A 26,531-nucleotide genomic window follows, 5' to 3' on the forward strand; every position below is an offset into this window, starting at 1 on the left:
CAAGGATGACATATAACAAGTAGCCAAAAAAAAAAAAGAGATTAGGAAATTTTGATTCCAATAAAAGGAAGTTCTTCATATCAAATGCTTCTTTCATCTATTTCCCTTCCTCTGTTTTGAATGAGATGTAGGATTGATACCCCTCCTTCAGGGGCCCTTTGAAAGGAGTTCTCTTTATGTCTCCTGAAGGGAGGTAGCTCGTAAGCACCAATAGCCCTTGACTACTGTTATTAAAGAACAGAAACTGTTTCATTGCTTGCCCCTCGAAGACCCTGAAGGATTAAATAATCGGGGCAGCCTATACGTGGACGATAGCTTATAATATTCGTGGTTGGCGAAACCATTAACCATATTCAACCTGCACGCTTTGAAACTTAAATGCAGTAAGTCACGCGCGCGTACAAATAAGGAGTGGAGAACGCCCGTTTTGCGCCTGACGAAGAAAAACGAGCCTTCCTAGTATTGTCTTTATGTAGTTTGTTTAACGTCTGTAGGCAATGTATCAATCTGTTTTTGTAAGATTGTAATTAAAAAAAGGAAAACGAGCGGCTATTCATGTTCTGTAACAATCTTGGCCTGTTTTTAGTCACTTTCACTTTCTTTTACATGTACTGCAGAAAACGATTGGTTCCTGGTTCCATTCTTGGAGCCTGCGTGGGACCGGTACACCTAGTTGTGTACCGGAAAATGCCCGCGTGGCAAGCGTTTACGCCCGAGTTCGTTTCTTCCCTTCGTTCCAACATTCGCAACGCGAGGCGCTTGCTACTGTAGGGGTAGAGACCTTGAAGAATGTTCTGGGACAAGGAGATGAATTGAAACGCAGTCAAGTATTGCTTCTTCGTTCTCCAGCAAGTTCTAAGTAAAGTTCATCTTACAAAGTGGTTGTATTTATATTAAACAATTGAGTTTATTGGTTTTTAAGAAAGGTCAGTAGTATTCTTATGCACAAAATAGTTGTCTGAAGGTGATATGAGTTTGCTAATAAAAGAAATAAATTCAGCTAAGTGAGGCTACGCGTCGCGGAATTTGTAAAAATAGCGATAAGTTTATGGCTAAATTCCGATACAAGAATCCAAACCGCTAGTTGTCAAGTAACTAAGTTTCGCTAATATTACATTAAACCGAGTGTCCAACTTCTATATTTTTGTTTGATCCCAACACCAAGGAGGTCGGTGCAAAAACCTTTCGTCAAAGACTGAACTGACCAGCAAAGGTTCTAGAACTGTGTGTCCAGCTGCTCTGGCAGCTTGTAACACATTCGTTTGGCCTTAACAAGAGATATTTGCGATATAATGGACGTTCGATTTCCGAACCGACCAAAAAACAAACTTATTTTCTAGATAATATATCCCTGAATAAACTTAAAATGCCCAACACCGAAATATATATCATCCATATTAGCGCGGAGTCGAGGACCGGAAGCGGGAGATTGAGAGTTTTAATTTGATTTAATTTAATATTGGCAAAAGAGTTTTGAACAACACGAAATAGTGTTTGTTTTAGTTCCTTAATCTGGGACCCAGCGCAACGCTGTGTCACGCTAAAAATCGTCGTTGCGAATCGTCTCGTGTAACATCACCTTAATGCTCGTAAGAGACAAACATCATGCGTACTAAAGAACTCAACATACAAAGATTCGTTTGAGATAGATCTAGTTCTGTAGTTATGGTTCAGGGCCCTGTTCCTGAAAGACCGATTAGCGCTAATCCGGGATTAAAATTTTGTTCCTTTTTTGTATTCTACCTTTCTTTGTATTGCTAAGTGTAACATTTCGTGTTATCATTACCGTATCTCGGAGTATAAGCTCAACAGTATTTTCATTGTAAGCTTGAGTTGCATGTTCTTGGCCAAGAAAACCTTGCTTAAAATTTGTCTTAATCCGGGGTTAAACTTAACCATTTTTCCAGGAACCGAGCCCTGCAGACTTCTATATTAGTAAATTGATTGAGTATGCTAACGGAAGCTATCTCTCTCGTGATATCATACAATAAATAGCTACAATCTCTGACAAATAGGCTAAGAACGGGAAGCTGAGAAAATTAGATTTAATAACAAAGGTTACAGCAACAGCATGCGAATATTGTTAGTGAACAGCCTGACATGGTTCTCGCAAAATAGTCTCAAGTCCTGTACACACTAGGCGACAATTTGCAGCAACATGTCGCGGCGAAAATCGCTTTGCTTGTTACTGGAGAATTTTAGTGAAATCTTTGGCTCCGCAACAGAATTTTGTCACAGCAACATGCACGTCGCCAAAATTCTGTTGTAGAGACAAGAATTTTCGCTAAAATTCTCCAGTACACACGAAGAGATTTGCCGCTGCGATGTGTGAACTAGCCGCCCGACCTGTACACAAGGAGTGATCTGTCGCCGCGACTTTTCGCAGAAACCCGTCGCCTAGTGTGTTCCGACCTTTAAGTGTGAAATGTAAAAGTAGACCTGACTATTACGTAACCAAACTAATGAGCAAAAAACACAAAAACAATGTTCATACATAGTTATAAACAATTGTGTTACTTTGAGGCCAGCTAAATATGGAACTGATCGCGTGATTCGACTCCTCTACTTGGCGCTCCCTCCAAGTAATTAGCAGCTAGAGTCGTTTTCCTTTGATGGCAATAGAGAGCTCTACCAACGACGACGGTGAAGGCAACGAGAACGTCAAAAAAGCAACAGGTGTATAAGGCAAAACAACAAATCTGCAACTACATCACACTTTTGTTGTACATATTCTCTGCCGTCTCTGCACGACTACGACTTGAAAGTGCATAATTTCATGTTTTATGGAGGACGTAAACAAGAGGCGACGAAGTTTTCTTTCTCTTTCTAAACTTTAATGCGGTCCCCAAGAAATCAACTCCAGGAAAATTCGCCCACATTTGACTTTTCAAGCGAACTGGAATAAACGCGGAAAAGTTTGAAAAAAACGCGAATTCCTGCCGTCGCCGTCGTCGGTGCTAAAGCTCCCTAATCTCATGGGCACCCAACGACGGTTTTCTCCTTAATACATTAAAAACTCTTTTTACTTTCTTTCCAGAGTACTCTTAGATCTCTGGAGATGCATTCGAAACGGCGCTATGGAATTTGCATCTGTTCGGTGATCTTGGGGGGACTTGAAGGGGGGCTTCAGTATTATTTTCTCGAAAATTTTAGATGCAATTTTACATATTACGAAAGTGAGAATTTTTCTGATTCCTCCCTCCTTCACATTTTTGAATCCGCAAAATGAGGTTTCCTTTTCTCTACGAAAAATAGCCTAATCTGGGTAGTGAAATGTGAAAAATTAAACTTCAAAAATCGTAGTGAATTTATTAGATCAGCTTCAAAAATTGTACGTGAATGGAACGGTCATCTAGAAATTTTTAGCCGTCCTCGAGTAATAGAAAATTCAAGGTAATATTTCCTTCTATATTATAATATTTGCAAACAGATATTTTACAGAAAACGGTCGTTGGGTGCCCCTGCTACTCAACTTACTCTAGGATGGCCATGACTTTGAATTCGGAGTATCCTGCATGAGGAACTACTACTGCCTTAAATTTTCTACTCGGTATCGCTACTTCGAGCAATCTACATGCTTCTTTAGCAGAGCATTCAGCAAAGCCACTTAACTCCAGTGGTATATTTGATCTTGTAAGAAGCGACTGACCGAGCGCTTCGGCTACTGCAGACGTCAAGTGGGTTTTACTCAGTTCAAGTTTCTTAAGAGGCTTGTGCTTCATCACGTCAATCAATCTTGTAACTGCTTCAGGAGAGCACTCCTCACAGCCACTTATTGTCAGTGCAGATGATGGCCACTCGGTACAAATATCAAAAATCTGCAACTGCAAAATACATCCATCCAAACATCCTATACTCAAACTTTCTAAGGCTGATAATTCAGACAGCGACTGACGGAACGCCTCGGCCACTACTGACGTCAGGTTGATTTCACTCAATTCCAGATTCGTGAGAGTCTTGTGTTTGATAGCGGAGACCAATTTTGTTACCGCTACATCAGAGCATTCAGCCAAGCTACTTATCTTCAGTGTTCGTAAGTCTGGTAATTTAGGAAGTGACTTACCGAGCGCCTCGACTGCTGCTAACGGCAGGTTCATTTTACACAGTTGCAGGCGCTCCAGAGTCTTTTTCTTGATAGCAGCAATCAATTTTGTTACCGCTACATCAGAGCATTCAGCCAAGATACTTAACTCCAGAGTTCGTAAGGTTGAAAATTCAAGCAGCGACTGACTGAGCGCCTCTGCTGCTGCTGACGTCATGTTGGTTTCACTAAGTGTCAGGTTCTCAAGAGTCTTGTGCTTGATAGCAGCAACCAATTTTGTTACCGCTACATCAGAGCATTCAGCCAAGCTACTTATCTTCAGTGTTCGTAAGGTTGAAAATTCAGGCAGCGACTGACTGAGCGCCTCTGCTGCTGCTGACGTCATGTTGGTTTCACTAAGAGTCAGGTTCTCAAGAGTCTTGTGTTTGATAGCAGCAACCAATTTTGTTACTGCTTCATCAGAGCACTTAGCCAAGCGAAGGTCAAGATGAATGATGTTTCCAAACCTTGGTATCAGATATGAAAGCTGTTCCGCTCCCTTTGATGATAAGCAACAACACCGGATCGATAAGCAGCATCTTAGATCATTTGGTACATGTTGCAAGAAATGGCTTAAGGAGTCATTAATGTTTGAAACGTCAATGAGTTCCAAATGATTACAATGTTTGACAACAGCACCAAGACTTTCCATTGAACGACTTGTCCCGGAACACTTAAGAACTTTCAAAAATTTCAGACTTAATTGTCCTGAATTGTCCTGAACATAGTCACTGAATAACTTAGCGTGGTACTCGCAAAACAGTTTCAGGTGTGTGATGTTAAAGAAGACTTGGCCATTAGAGAAACTCAGTATTGAAGAAAAACTGCATGCGGGCTCACACTGCTCACAAAGATGAAATTTTTTTGAAAATTCAGCAACATTGAAAATTTCAGAACTTTCAGTAACCCGCAGTTTAACTACCTCATCCAGGGTTAAGACTACGCCAGTGGGATTTACATAATAATCCATGGGTTGTCCAGAAACCAAATACAGGGATTTAGCTCCCTTTGCTCTTAACGGAAAGCATTCGTGGAGTGATCCTTTTGAGCAAAAGAGGACACTTCCAAGGCAATCCAAACAAGGTCTTGAAAGATCAGCTTTTGATTCGACCTCTTCAGATAAATGTAAAACAAAATGACTGAACTTCTCCCGACGATGGGTGACGTTTCTCAGTGGCATGACTGTTTCGCTTTCTAGGTCCGCGATTGTCTGAGACAAATCCAGGGAAGGATCTGAGATTCTGACAGACTTCAAATGCCTGAAAGTCGCAAATGCTCCCTCTTCACTCAGGCCACAGATAAACTGGAAAACATTCTCTAAAGCAATGCATTCCTCTAACTTCAATCCAATTTCACCGAGATTTCTGCCTTCAGCTATAACTCTGTACGTGACGTACCATGCAGCCAGAAACTCTTGGATGCTCTTGTGAATAAAGGAGACCATTCCAACAGGTTGTGAGGTTTCTGGGTAGTCGGTGATTTGAAGCAAACCGATGAAGACGCTTTCGTCAGAACGGACAGAATCGGATAACTGACTGTCTTCAAACAAATGATCATCCTTCAGGAGACCTTGTAAGGCAACTTTACCAATTTCAGAGAGGATCTCTTTGAAAGATTTCAGCTCCACATACTGAGGTGCTTTTTTTGTTTTATCATCTGTTTGCTTGCTATGGCTGTGATTTAAAATGAACTGGATGACGTCCATGTACAATGTAGTCTTCGATTTTGGAAAGCTTTCTGACTGCCCTTTTCTCCACAAAATACAGAAAAACAGGAGAAGTAAAGGGACTTTCGCCAGTTCCTCAAGGTTTCTCTCAGACAAGTATTCCTCTAACTTCCCCGCTTCTTCGAAGTTGAGGAATCGACGCATAAAGTCTCGCCTGTACTTTCCGCTAAACCCCGTGATTTCCGCATGCAAGTCTTCACCACCTCGTAGCTCGTCAGCTTTGGAAATACGAGTTGTTATTAATACACAGCAGCTTCTCAGGTTGTTTCCACTAAAAATCTCGTAAATTTCTGAGTCGCGTCCACAGCGGTACTCGTCATAGCCGTCAAAGATCAGAAGAACTTTCTCTTGGTTGTTAGTGATATAATCAACAAGGCCTTCTGTCATATATTTGTCTTCCTTTGCAAACACATTGGACAGTGTTATGACATCTCTAAAGCTTCGACATTTGGACACTTCTTTCAAATTTACAGCAACCACAAGCTCAAAATTCTTCAGAACAGCCGTTTGCTCATCACCAGTCCCCTTATTAACTCCAACCCAATCAACAAGCAGTTTCTTAACAAACGTGCTCTTTCCAATTCCCGTCTGCCCTAGCACGAGAATTCTCTTTGGAATGACGCCGTTCTTGTTTGGTGTAAAAAGTTCAGTGTAATGCTTCAGTTCAGACTGTGTTGTTCCAGCTGGGGTTTGTTCCTCTTTTACCCAGGACAGACGAGTGTAGATCTCGTGAATGTCAACAACGGATTTTTTACTCGAAACAGAAGTGGGCACAGTTGCTGTTTTTTGGTAATGATCTTCTAGTTTGCTTCGACAGGAGTTCAGGTCGAACGATTTCGTACATGAAGCTTCTGAGAGGAAAAGAAAATCAGTCATTAGTCAGTAGCACGCCCGACAACACGTGGTATAGACTAAAACAAAAAGCTTAGCTGCCATAAAACACGTTAAAACGAATTACAAAACTGACAAGATAATTATTCACACACACAAAAAAACGAACCACATCTTTAAATTTGACGGAAACGACTAAGTTTTCACTTCACACCTTCTCTGAATGATAAAACCCAACTAATTACGTTAAAAATGAACATATCTAGAACTTGAAGCCGTTCACGTAACCGCAGTCCTGTGTAAAACAAATCGTAAGGACTCTGCTGCGTTTCGGATTTTACACTTTTATCAAAACAAAATGTTTCAACGCGTCTATTAGACTTAAATCACACCTTGACTGTGCACAGGTTCACCGCCGTCAAATGAAAGAAATTTGCGAAAGCTAAGCAAAGTGCTTCAAAGTCAAGGCTGTTAAATTCTCATTTTCAAAATTTACACAGAATATGAGAATCCTCTCTTGATTTTCTAAACTTTGAGAAAGTTTTCTTTATAGAGGCCGAGAGGGAATGGATGATTTTTAACCCCTGAGAACATAGGTCTTTCACCCCTCCTTAAAGTGGTCGAAAGATTCATAACTCCTCTATTGAATAAAAAACTTCCATTAGTGCCTGAATTAGTATAATAAACACATTAACATAAAACCAAGGGTCTCTAAACTTAATTAGTAAAAAACCTGAAGATCAGGACAAAGTACAAATTTTTAAAACACTTTTCAGATGTGTAAGGGAAGGGGATGATAATCGACCAGAACTATTTGACTAGGTTATTCTTAGGTCTCAAGATTGGCCGTCACGTGGCCAAGCCGATTCTTGTCGCAAAACTAGAACAATAATGGCTCAGTCAATTCCAATTCCCCCCGAGCATTTGCCAGTTTTTCTTAGGAAAGCTGCAATTGTCCAACATTGGGGCCAGCAGATTCATACAAAAACTCCAGAGTGGGGCAAAGGAGTGCAAATGCCTCACCCTGGGAAAGAGGCAAACGGTATGCGTCCTTCAAAAGAGGCTAAAAATCGCACGCAGTGCGTAAGTGGTCGAAACAGTATTAACTTTATTTGTGAAAGTGGAAAAATAACAATAAAGTCCTTGATAAAAATGTTTGCTAGCAAAGCTAATTTTAATTCCATTTTTTTGCAACGCTTCTTAACCCATTCTTTTCCATAGCCTGAGTATCAGGTCTTCCTAAGGGGGTAGGGGAGAGGAGATTCCCTCTTTCTCTCTTTATTGCTTCTCTCTTATCCCTTCCCCAAGAAACGCCTGAGAACTCAGGCTAGTTTTTCACAATGAGGTGCTCTTTTCTTCAAAATCCGCCACTTTCGTCTAGTTGACGTTCGGTAGAAGGCGATAACAGATAAACAGAATGTCTTGAGACACCACGTCTATCTTTAAGGTTCTACTTATGCACTTCTTAAATGTCGTGGATTTTTTAAAATAAAAGTTGTAGAAAAGAATAAATGCATAAATGACGAATTCCCCACCCTCGTGTACAACTTTGAAGGACAGATGCCCCACGGTGGGAACACAGCACTTAACGAACTCCCGAGGGGGCCGGTTGGGTACGCTTAAAACTGTCTGAGCCATACAACCATATCCCTTGGAATAAATAAGGCATTTACTGATGTTTACTAACCCCTGCTTTTCGCTCTGTGGATATTTCATAATTCGTCCTCACTACCCTAAAATCCACAACCACTCCCTAGTATCATCCACTACCTCTTCTGCTCTAAATAAGGACCACTCCCCCTACGCGTTTAAAAACTGAAACTGCTGTTATGGTTACTGCGTTTTACTAGGACGTGAAACGTTTTCAACACCCATGCGCACGTTTCTCTTAAAAAAAAGAAGAAAGAAACGCCTCAGACGTTTGTTCGCAGTGAAACAGATTGGTCAGTTTTCGTTTTATCGTGCATACGTGACTGCACCTGCAACAGGAAGTTTGCGTCGCTGAGGAAACTCGGTGTATGATTCATATCTGAAATAATTTCACGCTTGAAAGTGTCAGAAAAAGAGAACGTTTTGCCTTTTGTTCATTATAATATTAATGAATGACTGGGGCATATTAATCTCTTAATCGCAAACATAGCTTACCTGGTTTGTCTCTCTGTGTTTTCAATTCTAGTCCAATTCTCTCCACCTCAGCACATCTTTGATCCAGCTGATCTGCTTTTGCAGCCGTCTCAGTCCGACTTTGCTTCAGCAGTTCTACTTCATCAGCTGTCTTGGTGTGACTGTGCTTCAGCACTTCTACTTTATCAGCTGTCTTGGCATGACTGTGCTTCAGCAGTTCTACTTCATCAGCTGTCTTGGTGTGACTGTGCTTCAGCACTTCTACTTTATCAGCTGTCTTGGCATGACTGTGCTTCAGCAGTTCTACTTCGTCCGTGGTCTTGGTGTGACTGTGCTTCAGTAGTTCCACTTGATAAACTGTGTTGGTTTGACTCTGTTCCAGTTGTCCTACTCTGTCATCTGTCTTCGTTTGAGTTTGCTCTAGTTGCTCTACTTTTTCTTCCACCACTTGAAGTTGTATCGATAACTGTGCTTCGAAAGACACTAGTCTTTCTAAAACCTTTGTAATCTCTTTACTTCTGTTCTCTGTTTCTTCCTGTAGCTTCTCTTCCAGCGCTTCAAGGCGTTTATGATGTTCAACTAACCTCGTTTCTTTACGTTCATCCTGATTTTTAAGGGTGGCAACATTTACTTCAAGTTGAGCAATTTGATTGTTGTGTAGATTCAGTTGCGAATGAATGGTGTTGTAGTCCTTGATGAGATCTTTTACCTCATCTTGTACCAAACAGAGAAGATCCCTGTCCACAGCATGACCCATGATTAATTGACAGCCTTAAATAAAACAGAATGAATGTTTTACTTTGAGTAACAACTAAACAATAAACCAAAAAACCCTTAACATGGCTCAGTCACTTAATTTGAGCCCTGCTTACAGTAAAATACTCTTTGAACCTCAATATGGTCTGCAACTAATTTTTTTTTGAATGACATACTTATTACAAAGGAAGACGTTAATTGAAACAAAAAATCGCACATTAAAATGCTAGCACTATTTGACTGTGCGATCAATGAAAAATGTTGCAGTGTTGATGGAGGATGGGATATTTGCCCTCTTTTTTCGTCCCCACCCCCGGGAATTTGCCATGCAAGGCAAAAAAAATGTTAATGCTCGGGGGTCAGCCCGAAGGGGAAGGGGGGAGGGGGGTGGTGGGTGGACTGGGTGCAGGTGGAATTGACTGATGCATAAGGAATGCATAGTTTTATCAGTGGCAGTTCTTGCTAGGTTTTAGCTAGCTAATATGCAAGACGAGGTAAGTTCTGGCTTTACACTTTTCCCTTGTGAACGCCTACTATGCACCATCCCCAACTAGCCTGCAAGCAAGCTCTCTGGGGTTGGACAAAAACGAGGAGAGCTTGCAACTACATCTCTGGAATTTGAATGTCTGCATCAAAAAAGTCGATGCAAAATGCTGATCGGCGGAGGGCATTAGTAATGATGTCATTACTGTCAGCACGTGTTTTTCAATGTTTGTTCACATTTGCGCTCATTTGCGATTCATCCTGATTGCCGGAAATCTGACAGCTCAGTCGATGGGGAGCCACAGGGGAATTGGAGGTGGAATTCAAATTCTAGAGGTGTAGTTGGAAGTTAGCTCTCCTTCCTTTGCCCGCCCCGCCCAAGAGAGCTTGCTCGCAGGCTAGCCCCAACCAGCTTTGTTTTTAGTATTTGCAACACTTGTCTCGTCTGTTCTGCACGTCTAGCTACAGCAATGCCATGAATTACATAACATTTTAATTTAATTGCCTTCTGTGGTGCACTGTTATTGACTATTAGAAAAGATATTGCTGAAACTTGTTTGCAAATTATTTTCACGTCTTTATGTCTAAATTACCATTTTTCAGGCTCTCAGTTAATTGAAAACTGAGTGGGTACGAGCAGAGGCAAAAATGAGTATAAACAAAGAAAAAATAACTTGTTTTTCTCACCGGCGCTTCCTTTACTTTTCACTTGTCCTGACTAACTGAGAGCCTAATACAGACCATGTGTATCGCTGTCATTAAGTCTGTAGATTATTGTGCTTTATGTTGTGTGCTAGTTAATATAATTTAAGGTGCAGGACCTTCGCTTGCTTTAACCTCGTTCCCAGGCTCTCTCTCCTTAGGGACGGGTAGGAGAGAACCCTGGGAACGACATTGCGCCTGCTTAGGTGAAGTGTACTCTAAGTTTGTATCCTGGTGGAATACACTTGTCTTGCAGTTTATTATTTTTCTTAGTAAATGTGCTCACAGTGTGAGCAATTCATACAGTGTGAATGTAATAAATATTGATACGGGATTTAATAAAACCAAAATCAAAATTGTGGAATTGCGCCCATCTAAAGCATCCCATTGATTCGCTGTTATGACAGTTGGATTTTTGCTGGAACAAAAATTGTTTAGAGTCTGTTCCCTTTGAGCATGGTAACATTTATGATTAATTATGATTAATTATAATCTTCTATTGTCTAGGTGTAATAACCTTTTGTTTGCCAGTCATCCAGTTGATCCAATGTGCTCTTCTCCACACCTGCTGTCGGTCCCAGACTCCTCACCAATGTCTTCAGCTTGTCAAAGCAATCATTAAACAGAGCATCTGTCCACTCAGTAACATCAACATGGCCCCATTTGTTTCTGACATTTTCCCTGACATCATCGGCTGAGGCCTGGGAGTGTGGGGAGAACACAGCAGCAGGCATGTAGTTCCTAAACCCCAACAGACAAAGGATGGCAGTCATGTCCAGTGAGTCATCAAAGGCTGAAAACTGAGCCAGATAACCTGGTAGATATAACTTGGCCAAGTCTAAAGAGCTATTGATGTTAAAGTTGTAGTTGCATACACTCTGAACAAGATGATTGTTGTTTATATTTTGAAATTTCAGGTTCTTCAAGATAGGATCTGCTCGGACCACACCATGAGTTAATGTCGTTAGAGTACAACCCGGGTGGAGAAGTTGACAGTGTCTTTCCAGACTTGCATAGTTGGTGTCCATCCCTTGTTTGACAGCATCCCGCAAAACAGGAGCAGCAACTTTGTTCATGGCAATTCCCACAACAATCCATCTTTTCTTTTCATCAGAGACCATCATCTGTGTCAATAATCATGGGTCAAATTAAAAGATTTAAGATAATAAATTAAAACCTTTTAAAGACCTAATATCAACATGAAAAAAAATTCTTTTCTTTTCCACAAAATATTATACTATGGTATTGTTGAGGGGAATTTAATGTTTAAAATCAAAGCATTTCTATTAATCCTTCAGTTGGCAATCTTATTTTTCTTAAAAATATAATTCAGTTTTTTGATAAACCTCTTAGTTTCTCTAGTCACAAGGATCGAAGGAAGGAAAATAAACTGAGTGTAAAAAGTGGACATGGATTGATATAAGCTGATTAAGTGGTGTCGTTAATAACCTAAATTTCTTCTACTCTGACAGTTAAAAATTGTTTCAGAAACTCCCCTAAAAGTTCCTCTTCGTCTATTGAAAGCGTGCAAAGAAAGTCGTGCCCAATAGCCCTGGGCTAGTGGATTTTGCTATCGGGCTACTGATTTTTGTTCTTAACTTGCCCGACGGGCAAGTGATGTTTTTTTGGGGAATTGAAATTACAGAAGGCTTGTAATCAACCCTGCTAATCAAAAAGTGTTTTGGGGCTAGTTGAAATGACTTGTGGGCTAGTACATGCTAGCTACAGCTTGCCAGAATGGCAGGCTGTAAAACTGACTTTCTTTGCACCCTGATTGACAAGAAACAAGAACGCTCTTAGTAGCCGGCGTTGAGTCTGGCTTGCTTGGAGATATGTTTTGTCGTCAAAGGCGCCGGTGCTGTTATACTCCTTTTTCGTTTGGAATACAAAAAACGAGTGTTATATGTCATAATGTAAATACTCATAAAGTAAAAATTACAAGGAGAGACAGGCCGCACATCTTAGCCTCAAACCGGTGTGACTTCTACATATTGATATTGCTCCATTGAGGAGTACTCTTTCAGGGATTTTACACTCAAAAAATTGAACGATGATTTTTATTGGTATCAAGGGCCCATGACTCTGTCAGTGTAAAATACATAGCTTCGTTGCACCGGACCAGGATACGGCTCGTTACGTTCAGCACAGGAAAATGTGTAAGTTTAACAGAAACTTATACAACACACAGTTAATTCAGTTTGCGCCCATTCCTGCTGAATTTGTTGTCCGTTTTATAAGATATCAATATCTCGTGAAAGTAATTTTCTATAGCTGCTTAGTATCTACTTTTAAAATTTCCGTACAGTCTAAGAGTACAATTTTTAGTGTTGTACACAGCATGCATTTTTTTGCCCCCGCAGGGATTTCGCCCAGAAGGCGAGATCCCGAGGAGGCACTCTAGTAACTCGCGCGTATATTAAGGAAAGTACTTACAGTTGCAATATACAGTCATACAGTCAATACAGTATGTGGTCCTTGGTCCGCGTCTAAAAGTCATTAACTTGAATATCTTACCCGAATCTTCACGTAACGAGCTGAAATACACCCTGAAGATAGCTTTTATGTTCCTCTCGATAATCCTGAAGTTTCAAGATCCAGACATAAATATTTTGCTTGGAATTCAAAAAAAGGCGACCGTTTTCGATGGTCCTTGATCCGCGTCTCAGGTAAGCAGCACGAAAAAAACGTAAAAATGTTATAGTTTCCACATGAAAACGTGATTTTCACAATATTTCATGTATTTTTTCTTTTCTTGATGCAATTAAGCTAAAGTTTTTTTCGGAAGATGTTGTGAGAATAAAATAATCTGCTCTTCTTTCAAAGACTTCAGACAACAGTCTCCTCGAGTCTCCCACAGGAGCGTCGACGACCGGTCTTCAGCGCGGTCGAAAATAATTACCAAAAACTCTGTATGTATTTGAGGTATTAAAAAAAGAGAACTTGTAGACATGTATAGGAACGATTTTCAAAACATTATTCGAAAACAAAGGCCGTCGCTTTTTATTTTGGGAAGTTTTATTCAACCAAGGTCATAGGTCGCGGACCAAGGACCGCTAAGCGAAATTTGGTGGTATTTTTCAAGAGTCGATAAAACAAAAAGTTCAGAGTCTACAGCAATACGCTTCCAACAGCAGAAATAAGTTGATCTGAAAACCTGTTCTGCAAAAAGGCACGTCTTCCCGTTGAGTTTTATTTATTCGCAGGCTAAGTAAACATGACCATGTAATTTACGGTGCCGCAAAAATCCAAACTTCAAGAAAGACAAATTAACCTACCTGTCAACAAACTTTAATTTCGCTTCACCCACAGAAAGAAAGCCGAAACTTCGTCATATGAGAGAATGCTAATCAGTAAATCACGGTATCTTTCATTATTCAACGTATTTTTTTTCTCGAGGAAATATATTATCATTTTTGGAAAAGTCGCGGACCAAGGGCATCGCAGAGTTGCGCGGACCAAGGACCACATACTGTATAGAAAAAATCTCGATTTGCTTGAACAGGGGCCGCTAGGAATCACAGGGTCCAGAGGAGTTTCGTGTGAATAAATGAATTACTTATTTTAAGTCTCACCTTGAAAAATGTCTATACCTGTCGCTTAGCACGATTAATTAGCCCAATGGGATCTTAAGGAATCTACTCATGTAAACGATTTCTTCGCTTCTTAATTGACCCAGATTGACTTTGTTATTCGCCATTTTGAAAATCAATAACCGCAAGCCATATCCTCGCTGGCGCACGGCACATCGACCGTAGGGTGACCGAAGACCGTCGCCCGAAGGGCGACCGAGTCATGAAGTCCCGAGTAAACTGAGTGCCGAGTATACTATAAGCCGATCTTGCGAGCCCTCAGTCTCTTGGTTTGCGGTCTATAATATGTGTAACGAAACTGTAACGTGATCAAAATAACCTATTTTTCAGAGGTTTTCGATGGGTTTTGATGTTCTAACGACAAACACATCTCCTCTGGACCCTGTGGAGGAATCGGTAGGTAATGATGACGTTTCTATTGTTTGCGCCCGCAAGTACGAAATGGTTAGGATGACGTAAAACACAAAAAATCCCGAAGGAAGAGCTTACAATAGGTAGATATTGTGACATTAATTGTGCAGTCACACTTCGATACTGTTTTGCGTTACGTGTTATCAGTGGCATTCTGTGGAGCAGCTGTTATGAAAGACCAAAAGACACTCGTTAAGCGCAGATGAAGTTATTAAGGTGCGTAGAACAGTGTACATTTTAACACTAAGTGAGTTTGCCAGTTCACAAATCTTTGATTGGAAACCTTCAGCTGAACCTTGCCAGACACTCTTTCTCTCTCTTTGACCGGAGTAAGACTCGGCCCAAAACAAGCAAGACGAGCGAATGATTCAACCGCTAGCTTATCACTAGCAGAACGATGGATGATTACAGAAATTCACCGACCATCAAATTATGTGCTCACAGATGTCCTTCCGCTATAAAGTTTAAAATAAGACTAGAATGCGCGAGCTTGAATTGATCAAACGTCCTTTTAATTTCTAAGGCTTACTTTCCGGCAAATGAAATGAACTGAATGTAAAAAATGAAACAGAAATAGCGAAAACTTAAACTTCTAATTAAATCTTTTCTTATGGTTTAGAATACACTATTCTTGAAACTGAGAATGATTATGTTTTGATCAAAGCTGTGTAAATTGAACCGAAACTGTGCATGGAACCTTGCGTTTATTTCCTGTATTTATCTCACCTATTGTATGGAATATGTGTGAACATCTTCATTATGAATCGGTATATTTCAAAGAGCCACACAAGGAGTAAGAATACTATATACAGAGTGGGGGCAGCTGTAGTGTCAACTATTACTAGTAGATAGATAGATAAGAACTTTATTTTAGCACGATAAAAAGATCAGCATTGCTGGTGGGGTCGCGCATACAACAATTACAAGAAAAATAAGGAGTACTGAAAGCAAATGTACAATTAAAAATTAAAAACTGTTAAAGTTTTTTTTTTTTATTACAGTATCACTGGGATAAAGCGTTTCATTTTCCAGGAAAATTTCACTTTCTCGTCAGAACAATCACTGATTCAGACAGACTCGGATTAGTTTACTTGAATTTAATGTTCAGTACGGCGAACGGGGTTATGTTCTGTGAAATTTATCTACTGTCTGCGGCCCACATCACCACTAATCCACGATTTATTTATTTATTTTATTTTATTTTCAAGTTCTTTTTAACCGATTCTCGATCGCCTATTCCTCGATCCTCGATCCTCGATCCTGATTTTCCAGCAAACCTTGAAGATTGTTATTTGCGGCGGTTCTAAGAATAGCAGCAAATTATTGTTTTCACGGTTCTAGCTTATTGACAGCTGTCACGGAGACTCAAGTATAAAATGGCGGGATTTTACTGAGGTGATCATTCTAAGCTGACATCGCTGCCTGAGTTTCGATTGTCAATGCTTTTTTCGCTTTTCTCGATTTTTATCGCCGTAATCTTTCTAATTCGAAGCTCAGCAGTCACATTTCTCTTCGGTGCTTTATACCGAACATGCATCCTACAATCCAAGCCGAACTGGAACGGCAATAATCAACAATGCTGGAAAAGCTCTCGTCCATCATGGACAACAACAAGTTGGAATCTATGAAGAGACAGCTGGAGGAGTCTTCAACACGCAAATGAGCGAACTAAAGAAAATACGCCTCACTGAACCTCGCATTTTTAAGAAGAAGGGACACGAACAACAGTATAAACATAACGAACAAGTGAAGTCTGCGGTGAACGAGACAAAGGACGCCGTCGTGGCGGGAAAGAACGAGGCATGCATTACCAAGCTTAACGAAGGTATTGAACTTATCGATCAGCGCCAAAAGCTCATTCTCATAGCAGACAAATCTGACTACGGCTGGAAAACTGTTGGGGAATACCTTGATAACGAGCTCGCCGACGATTATCAGGACGCGAAGAAAATGAAGAAAGGAGAAAAAGAGGCTCAACGGAAAATAGCCGAATCTCGCGCTGCCAAAGGCGCGAAGGCTCGCCCCTGGTTCAGGAATCCTAGATCACCGGGAAACACAATTGCAAACTCATCGCCGTCACCCAGCCCTTTCTCTCTATCCACAGGAAACTATTCTCCCCGTTTTTCTTCTTCCACGGGAGGTCCAAGAGGCATAGGCTCATTTCCATTTTCCATTTTCAAGTGGGACGGCTCCAAAACGCGGCACATGCTTTAGTTGCGGTAAACCAGGTCATTGGCGGAATGAATGTCCTCTGTTGGCGGTTGCCGGGGTACAACAAGAAGGAAAGAAGTTAAGTGCTGATTTTTATGATTTATATGATGCAGAACCCGTGTCAGGGAATTCCGAATTTTCAGAGTTTTTCGACGATCCTGTAGATTCATGTATTTTTACAACACCCGAGATTGGAGATTTTTCTGAGCTGGAATGTTGTAAAGAAAGTGTTCGCGGGAGGCTAAAATCTCATTTTTCAGCATGGGAGGAAATAGGGTCCCCTAGCTCGGTACTGAGTGTTGTTGCAGAGATTTACAAATTACCACTGCTTACTATTCCTGAGTCATGCATTTTACAGAATTTTTTATTTCCTGGACCTTTGTATTAATGCATTTCAATAAAAACTGTAAACAACCAAACTTTAAGTGTGTTTTATTGATGACTTGATCATAATATCAATAATTATAGTAAACTTGTGCAATAAATAACAAATCTGAAATTTGAAATACTAATTACTAAAGGAAGAACAAAACTTTTTAATTAGGCACTGTTATTTCTGATTACACTTAATAAAGATGATGATTCCAATATTGAAAGCTGTTGGCCAACTAGCGACGCGCGACATCCACGCGTGTGTACGAGAAAAAAAAAGACACATGACTGAAAATGGCCCGTTTGTCTCCTTTTGTCTCTTTTGGCCTTTCTGGCCTGGTTATGGCCTTTTAGAAGTCATTTGTGTTCAGTCGTCGAACTGTCAACATGGTTTACAAGAGAGTTTGCAGAAACTGTCCGATTTCATCGTGTGGGGCGAAGTACCTTGTCAGATTAGCTAACCATCTCGCCGATGTTCATCAGTTAGACTACATACAGCGAAGAGAGTATTTACAAGAGGCGAAACTGCAGCCTAAAGATAAAGTCGTCGTTTACGAAAGTGAAGCGGATAATTCCGGAAAAAATCACCATCGCAATCCAGTACAGACACAAGAAACGGTGTACGAACTGTCAAGATCACAAAGAAATGAAACCTCTTTTGAAGCAAAAGCTAAAAGACCGACTACAAAGAACAAGACAAACCTCAAGAAACAAAGAAAGTCGAACTCTTGGCTCAGAGGCCATAGGAAAATTGTGTAGACACGGAAGGATTATTTATTATTCCTCGAAATAGAACGGAAAAAACGGATTTGTAATAGTCAGTCAAAGGATTAATTTTCATTCCTTTTCCTTTCAAATCGCTGTGTTTTTGACTCTTTTTGTTATTGGCTTTAAACAAAGTTTTTAAAACGGTATCTCTCTTGTGGTGGCTCTTGTGGCTAGCAATTATTATTCGCGTGTTCAAATTGATCCTTGTTAAGTTATTTAAAATTGTTTATAGAATAATACGTCAAGGTGCTCCCTTGGGTCTAGCTGTAGAGATCAACTAATTTGTATTCAACTTTGGGCTTGTGACCTCGCATAATTAACTGACTAACGGTGCGTGAATTGACAAGATCATAAGCTCATCAAGCGCTGAGACTTCAATAGTTAGTCGTTTCCTCGAGATGGAACGGAGAAAACGCTTTTGTAACAGTGTGTCAAAACTGAAACACTGCTGCATAGATCAGACGATTCACTTCTCTAACAAATACATCTTGAAAAATCTCTCCTATTTTATTCCGCATAAGGTGTACTCCCATTTCAACTTCATCAATTATGATCTGCTCTGATCCAACCATGATTTCAACTTGTACTTCAGAAACTTAATGTCTTTAAGAATGATCCTTTCGTAAGCTTTTTTTCACATTATATAAATTGAAGGACCGATAAAAATAAACAATGATGTCATATACTATGGAAAATAGCTGATCATCTCGAAAAACCCTTTCTAATTTTAGCTGATGATGTCATCGCACCAGTTACCATATTAAATGATTACTTTTGATGATGATCTCATCGTTTTTTGATGACGTCAACACCCTAAATTGTTATACAGTATATTTTTCTATTTTTAGATGATGATCTCATCCTTTTAATCCCCTGAGCTATTGTGACGTCAACTCGTCTATTACTAGTAGTTACAAAAGTAAGAACAATGGAGGAAAACTGTTCCCCCGGTCGCCATTCAGAAACTCATGCAAAGCTTGTTATAAAGTTGTTTGGAGCCGCCAGCTGGTTTTGCTGAACGAGAGAATAAGCTATACTGACGACTGGATTGCTGTAGTGAATGGCTGCATAGCCTGTATTTGTAGCTAGTTGCTTGTGATTTATATTCTTTATGTCGGATGAACAGGCTCAGTTATCTATCGGCAAGTGGCTTCGCGATAATGAAGAAACACTACTTTTGCTACTTTTTCGTAGCTGGTCGAGGTATTTTAGTTTCATGTATTTTCATGTGTTTTCCGATAACCTTTCAAACAAACTCTTGTGGCTTTTTAGTTATTTCTGTTTCCGATGAAATTGCTTTTTCTAGTATTCTAAGAATTAAAAAGATTATCTTCGGGCGCCATTCTATCTTTCGCGAAAAAAAATATCTCAGCTGGCTTCCAATTTTGAACTGACGCGTACACTGACCATATATGGAGAGCATCGTATAATAACTCATATACTATAATGGCTAGGCCAATGAAAACGCCAGAATTGCATTATCCAATCATTCAGTTTTTAATAATAACAGTTATCAAATCAATTTCACTTCCTAACCGACGCAGCACCACAGTTAAAATAGGAATATGTGTAATCGCAGAACCTTGCGGAGCTCGGGGAGGGTGGCCCATGAAATGTTAGGGAGAAAAGTAGAGTAAATTGTGTAATTGTAGAGGGCAATTTTCAACAGCGGCTCGAATGTTGGAAGCTAAGATATACTCCATCTCGTTTTGGTTGGAGCAAATTCGACCCAGTTCACAGGCTTTAATAGAAAGGGGTGGGATCTTGTACTGGCAAGAATCGGGTTACTGAAATTGTTTAGGATGGGTAGCCAAAGTTGAATAGGTCTTGTGTTCATCCCATTTGACCTTCCAAACTATTGTGCAAAGGAAATGGGTGCTATTGTCAATAATAGCCAATAAGCAGTATCATTTGCTTGATTTCTGATCGGGTGAGACTTAGTGTATTACAAATTCAGCGAACTCCTGCCATCTCCAATTGTAATTGTTAAAGAGTGTCAGTTGTGTTATCTGCTACATCCCTAAGATGTAGAAGTAGATATAATTTTTCAATATCCATTTCATCCTTGAATAAAAAAGAACTTTATAACCCAATCATCACTCTCATGGTCGGATATTCTAGATCACTCACGGGAACCTTTACGGTCGAACTTGGTGATCATTTGAGGTTGGACATCATTTGCTTTCGTAGGATTAGTTGCCGTGGTGTACAGATCTACCAGGCACTACTGTGTCTTACCTTATTCACGAGCTTAACTGGTCATCGCCTTAAAAGTGAAGAGCACTGGTTCACCGGTGAAAAAGCTTCACCATAATTTAGTTTTCCCCTAGTACGTGGCATAAAGCTTGAACCAGCAATTCTCGTTCCTCATAAGCACTATTTTTTTTACCTGTGCGGAACAGGCAAGGCCACTGGAAAAAGTACTTTGATACGTCCTGCGTACGTTTAAACCCTCTTACTGTATGTAAGACCACTCATTGCCGTGATCAGTAGCTGGCTAATGGCATTTACAATGGTTAAGTAAAGTGAACAAAAAATATTATGGCAAACCTGAGTCGTGGTAGAATGGCCATCTCCTATCCTGTCATTCTTGTGATGATCCGTACTTTCCGTTTTACTAGCACTTTCATTATTCTCCACATCATTTTCTTCTTCCCTTTCATCACGATTTGCATCTGTGCTATGCATTTCATCATCACTATCAAGGAGATTACGGCCATCTTGTACCTGCAGTTTCTTTACCGCCGTCGGTGCCACATCTTTAGGGCATCCCAGTGATAATCCTTGTTTCTTCATCTTGATGGAAACATTCGCTAGAAATGCAGAAGTTCAAATTTTAGGCTACTTGCGAGTTTCAAAACTCACACATTCAAAATGAAGTCAGTTGCGAAACCTTTGAAAAGAAGTTTTATTTGCAAGCAAATAAATAAAACAATTATTTTCATACGACAGGTTTCGCACTTGGCCTCGTTTTAAAGCAGAGGCTTGGCAATTTGGATGTGGTTTTAAAATGTACGTTATTTTTTGTCCTCAAGTTCAGATAAATTTTGAAAGATTTATTTTAATATTATCATTCATTCAAAATATTTCGCCATTTCTGATTGGGTGCGTAATTCTTTATTAACAGATGGCGCTGACCAAATGTGAAAGAAACATTCAATACACAGTCACAAAGATCACGCAAGGCAGCGGCGCTGTTTTGGCAGAGGATGGCGAAAGAGTTCTCGGCTACAGCCGAGATTAAGACTAAAAATGAACGGAAGGAATGCAAGATTAGTCTATGTTATAGGACTACGTGTTGTCCAATTTAGAAATAATTGGACGAAGAAAAGTCCGACAACAGACAAAATTCGACGAGACCGTAGGCAAAGTCCAATTTGGCTTTGGGGCGACAGGGATTTTGCGATGATTGGCTAGTTTGTATTGCTTATTGTACTTTCAGGCATTTGATTGGATCAGACCAACCGTCCTATTTTTCTTAAACTGGATAGTTGCCTATTTGTAAAGGAAAGTCCTATTTGAAATTGTTATTTGCTGCGGTTCTAAGAATAGCAGCAAATTATTGTTTCCACGGTTTCAACTTATTGACAGCTGTCACGGAGACTCAAGGTATAAAAGGGCGAGATTTTACTGAGGTGAATCATTCTAAGCTGACATAGCGGCTTGATTTAATAGTTTGTCAAGGCTTTTTTCGCTTTTTGTGCCATTTGAATTGATTGTGGTGTCTGGCTCTGCTTTCGGAAGAGTTGAGGTTTCCTCCGTAGATAAGGGCGTTTTCCTGACGGGCAGCAGACACGATATCATCTTTATTACAATTAATCACTCAAAGACTTTTACTTTAGAGTTTGTTACATTTTTTCTGCTTCACCTCCTTTGCAGTATCTAAGTGTTTGTATTTGTGTAAATAAACGGGGACTGATGTTCGTATTACGCTGGGCTTCTATCCAAGGCAGCAGTCAGCTTTCCTATTTAACAAGGAATGATTCATTGTTTTTTCGTTGTTCGCCGTTTGCACTATGGGGAATAAGGAAAACGTACCCAAATTAACCCTTAATTGGACATTTTTAAAAAAAGTATGGGATAATGCCTTATTATAGGAAATTATCGCTCCATGGAATTAAGGTATTGGAAATTAATGCGACTTAAATTAACGCGAATTTAGCGGAAAACGACTTTCAAATAACGGAGATTAACGCCGAATAAGGTTAAACATCTCAAAATAAAGGAAACTAACGCGACTTTCACAAAGAAACAAAACTTGTTGAGACAAGAGAAACAAAGTTAAGCGTATAATCTGAAACTGTGAAGTAGCCTCGAAGGCCAGATTTGTTCACTTGACCCCCTTCGTACGTTTAGAGGCTACTTCACAGTTTCACTGTTCCTGGCGGATCTCCACCCTCATAAAGTACTCCTCTTTCTTAGGTTCCAAGAATGTCAGAAGTGTATCCAAACTAATGGAAATTAAGGTTGCCAATTTAACGTTACATGACTAGGAAATTACCGCGACTTAAATCAACGCGAACTTTTGAAATTCGCGTTAATTTCCCATATTAAGGTAGCTTTGAGGACAACATCGGATTAACTACCAGCTTTATAATTATGGAAAAAAAAATTGCTCGAGAGATGTAATCTCAGCCTTTTGAGGAGTACCTACTTGGAATAAAATATCCGTTAATCTTATTTGAATGTGTGCAGAAAAACAGTTTCCTAAATTCGGTTTCTACTGGGTAATAAACGCCTTAGGAACTTTCAAATGATTAATTGCCAACGAGCCATCCGAGCGAAGACGCTCGGATGGCGAGGCGGCAGCAGAATAGAGCCGCGCAAGACTGGGCAATAGGCAGAAAAATTCTCGATCGAGCTGAAAAAGTGTACCCCGTAATTTAACCTGAGATCAGGCGTTATTTATTTATTTTTTTGCTTTTTTGCTTTGAAAGACATAAAGGGATAATAGGGAGAGAGCATGATCTCAGGCTACCCGTAATTCGTAACCCATAACTTGATGTAATGTAGATCCCCCTGAGACCAAGTGGTCAGTTGTCAACCAATCAAAAGGCAGTACCTTACGCACGGGCTGAAGTTAAATGTGGTACGCATGGCAACGGTTTTGGCAACGTTTTAAACAAACCCAGCTAAAATCCAGCCCCTCATTTTGATTTTGCAATGTTCAAAATTCCACTTAAGCAAAGTCCATGAATTGCGAATAGGTGACGATTACTGGTAATAAGATGGTGTTGCTAAGGTAAGAAAAGAGACCATGGAAAGGATTAAAAATAATGGAAGAGAATTTTCCGATCCCACATAAGCTTATTCTGACAGAGCCTACGATTCGTCAACTCCTCTTTATGGTCCGTAACAGCGAGGCAGTATTGGACATACATTCTTGTGATTTTACCTTTACTTTTACCTTTACCTTTATCTGGGACTGGATTTTGCATCTCTTCACTTTCCAAATATTGTCCATCATTTGTTTCAAAAACGTTTTCAAACAGTATACACGAGCCTGGTGGCTGGGTTTTGTTTGAGCCTGGTGTAGTTAGCCCATGGTCCTCGCCACCTGGAAAGATTATAGAACCCAAATGAAAGTCGATAATTGAAGATGGCATAAAATCATAATTGTTTAACAAAGTCATGCTTATCAGTAGCATTGCTTGTTTTTTACAACTTTCCTTTGATCCTTTCATTCGAATAAGGTGCACTGGTTATAAAGATCACTACTATCTATCATTGGCTTTATAATCAACAAGGTGTATAAATGTAACACCCTATAATCCTGTTATAGACTGGTTTCCAATCAATGGTTTCCAATCAATGGAAACCAGGAGTTCTACCACTGACAGTAAGTAAAGATGTCCATGACTAAACATGAGAAAGCGAAGTAACAATGACGAATCTCCGACGTGCTTGGGGCCAATCACAAAAAAAGAATGCCTCACTTGGTCACCATAGTCAAATCTTAATATTACAGTTAATGAATAGATTATTTGAAAAATTGATCCGTTAGTCGTTGCCGCAACCAGTATGCGTAATGAGCAGTAAATTTTTTAAAACAACCTGTGTTTAGTCAGATTGAAAGATTTTTAAATGGATAATATTGCTTTGGAAAAGATGTCTGTAAAACCAGGAGCAGGCCCATAAAACCGCGGAACACGTCCAAGAACACCCTCACGACATCCTGGAATGCTCCGGAACACCTCCCTGATGACAAGAGAAGGATAAGGTCTTGCTCTACGCCTCTGAAGATTAATAACAACGAAGAAGGGTAGTTGCTGTTTCTTCTGTTAAAATTGCTATGAGTATTGTCACCGAGGTAATCAAAGATTTAAGAACTCTTTAGCCTGATTAAATCCATTAATGGCAACGGTTTTGGCAACGAATCAAACAAACCCAGTTAAAATTCAGCCCCTCATTTTGATTTGGCGGGCTATGTTGAAATTTCACTTAAGAAAACTCCATGAATTGCGGAGAGGTGGCGATTTCTGGTAATAAGATGGTGTTGGTAAGATAAGAAAAAAGACGATCGAAAGGATGAAAAATAATGGAAAAGAATTTTCCGATTTCTAATTAAGCTTATTCTTATGGAGCGTACGATCCGTCAACTGCTCTTTACAGTCTATAAGAGTGTGGCAGTATTGGATATACAATCTTGTGATTTTACCTTTACTTCCTAAGGTCAATTTAACTGGCATTGGATTCCGCATCTCTTCACTTTCCATAAAGTGTTGAGGAACTTTGCAGCAGCCTAGTGGTTGGGCGTGGTTTGATATTTTAAAGGCTAAGATAAGAGAAGAGACCATTGAAAGGATTAAAATGATGAAAGAGAATTTTCCGATTTCCACATAAGCTTACTCTTACGGAGCGTACGATCCGTCAACTGCTCTTTATGGTCCGTAACAGTGCGGCAGTATTGGACATAAAAAAATTGTTATTTTACCGTTACCTTTGAAAGTCAATTTATCTGGCATTGGATTCTGCATCTCTTCACTTTCCAAATATTGTTGTTCATTTTTTAAAAATATTCTTCGAATACATGAGCCTAATAGCTGGGTTTTGTTTGAGCTTGGTGTAGGTAGCCCATGGTCCTCGCCACCTGCGAAGTTGAAGAAGCCAACTGAAAGTCGATAATCGAAGATGGCTTAAAGTCATACTTGTTGAACGAAGTGCTCGTTATTAGTAGCATTGCTTGTTTCGTACAACGCTCCTTTAGTTCCTTCATTCGAATAAGGTGAACTGGTTATAAAGGTCAGTGCTCATCTATCATTGGTTTAACTTTCAAAAAGGTGTATAAATGTAACACGCTAGAATCTAGTTATAGACTGGCTTCCACTGAAGGAAAAGAAGAAGTTCTACTACAGTAAGTAAAGATATCCATGGCTAAACATGAGAAGGCGAAGAAAAAATGATTAATCTCCGTCGTGTTGGGAGCCAACCAAAAAACAGAATGGCTGACTTGGCCGCCATAGTCAAAACTTAATATTAAAGTCACGCAAGCGCAACCTCAAGCATAACCCTATAGATGTCATAAATGAATCGATTATTTGACAAATTAAACCGTTTGTCGTTGCCGCAACCAGTGTGCGTAATAAGCATTGAACTGTTTACCATAACCTATCTGTATTCGGTCAGATTGAAAGACTTCTGAAGGGATAAAATTGTTTTGGAGAGGATGTCTGTTAAACTAAGAACAGGCCCAGAAAACCCCGGAAAACGCCCATGAGCACCTTCAGGACATCCCTTAATACCCCGGAACACCTCCCTGACAAGAGAAGGATGAGGTCTTGCTCTACGCCTTTGAAGATTAATAACAACGATGAATGGTAATTGTTGGTTCTTCTGTTAAAATTGTCTTTGAGTATTGTCACTGAGGTATTCAAAGATTCAAGAAACTCTTTTGCGTGATTTTAGTCATTAATGACAACGGTTTTGGCAACGTTTTAAACAAACCCAGCTGAAATCTAGCCCCTCATTTTGATTTGGCAATGTTGAAATTCCACTTAAGCAGAGTCCATGAACTGCGAATAGGTGACGATTACTGGTAATAAGATGGTGTTGCTAAGATAAGACAAGAGACAATGGAAAGGATTAAAAAAAATGGAAGAGAATTTTCCGATTTCCACATAAGCGTATTCTTACAGAGCCTACGATTCGTCAACTGCTCTTTATGGTCCGTAACAGCGAGGCAGTATTGGACATACATTCTTGTGATTTTACCTTTACTTCTGAAGGTCAATTTATCTGGCACTGGATTCTGCATCTCTTCACTTTCCAAATATTGTTGATCATTTGTAAAGTTTTCAAAAAGTATACACGAGCCTGGTGGCTGGGTTTTGTTTGAGCTTGGTGTAGTTAGCTCATGGTCCTCGCCACCTGGAAAGATTAAAAAACCCAAATGAAAGTCGATAATTGAAGATGGCATAAAATCATACTTGTTTAACAAAGTCCTGCGTATTAGTAGCATTGCTTGTTTTTTACAACT

General features: G+C 39.9%; 1 protein-coding gene across 1 annotated transcript in view; it reads right to left on the bottom strand.

Annotated features, from left to right (window-relative positions):
- Nucleotides 1-888: 888 nt before the first annotated feature.
- The window catches only part of LOC140954007 (uncharacterized), a 70,392-nt gene continuing 44,749 nt past the window's right edge, over nt 889-26,531 (bottom strand). The window contains exons 28-34 of the mRNA XM_073403395.1: nt 26,267-26,422; nt 24,714-24,830; nt 23,469-23,612; nt 20,606-20,868; nt 11,221-11,827; nt 8,784-9,533; nt 889-6,658 (exon numbers count right to left, since the gene is read on the bottom strand). Of these exons, the coding sequence (XP_073259496.1) occupies nt 3,474-6,658; nt 8,784-9,533; nt 11,221-11,827; nt 20,606-20,868; nt 23,469-23,612; nt 24,714-24,830; nt 26,267-26,422 (5,222 nt within the window). The 3' untranslated portion in view covers nt 889-3,473. The remainder of the gene's footprint in view (nt 6,659-8,783; nt 9,534-11,220; nt 11,828-20,605; nt 20,869-23,468; nt 23,613-24,713; nt 24,831-26,266; nt 26,423-26,531) is intronic.

Source organism: Porites lutea, chromosome 12 (genome assembly GCF_958299795.1).
Source record: "Porites lutea chromosome 12, jaPorLute2.1, whole genome shotgun sequence".
NCBI classification, from domain to species: domain Eukaryota; kingdom Metazoa; phylum Cnidaria; class Anthozoa; order Scleractinia; family Poritidae; genus Porites; species Porites lutea.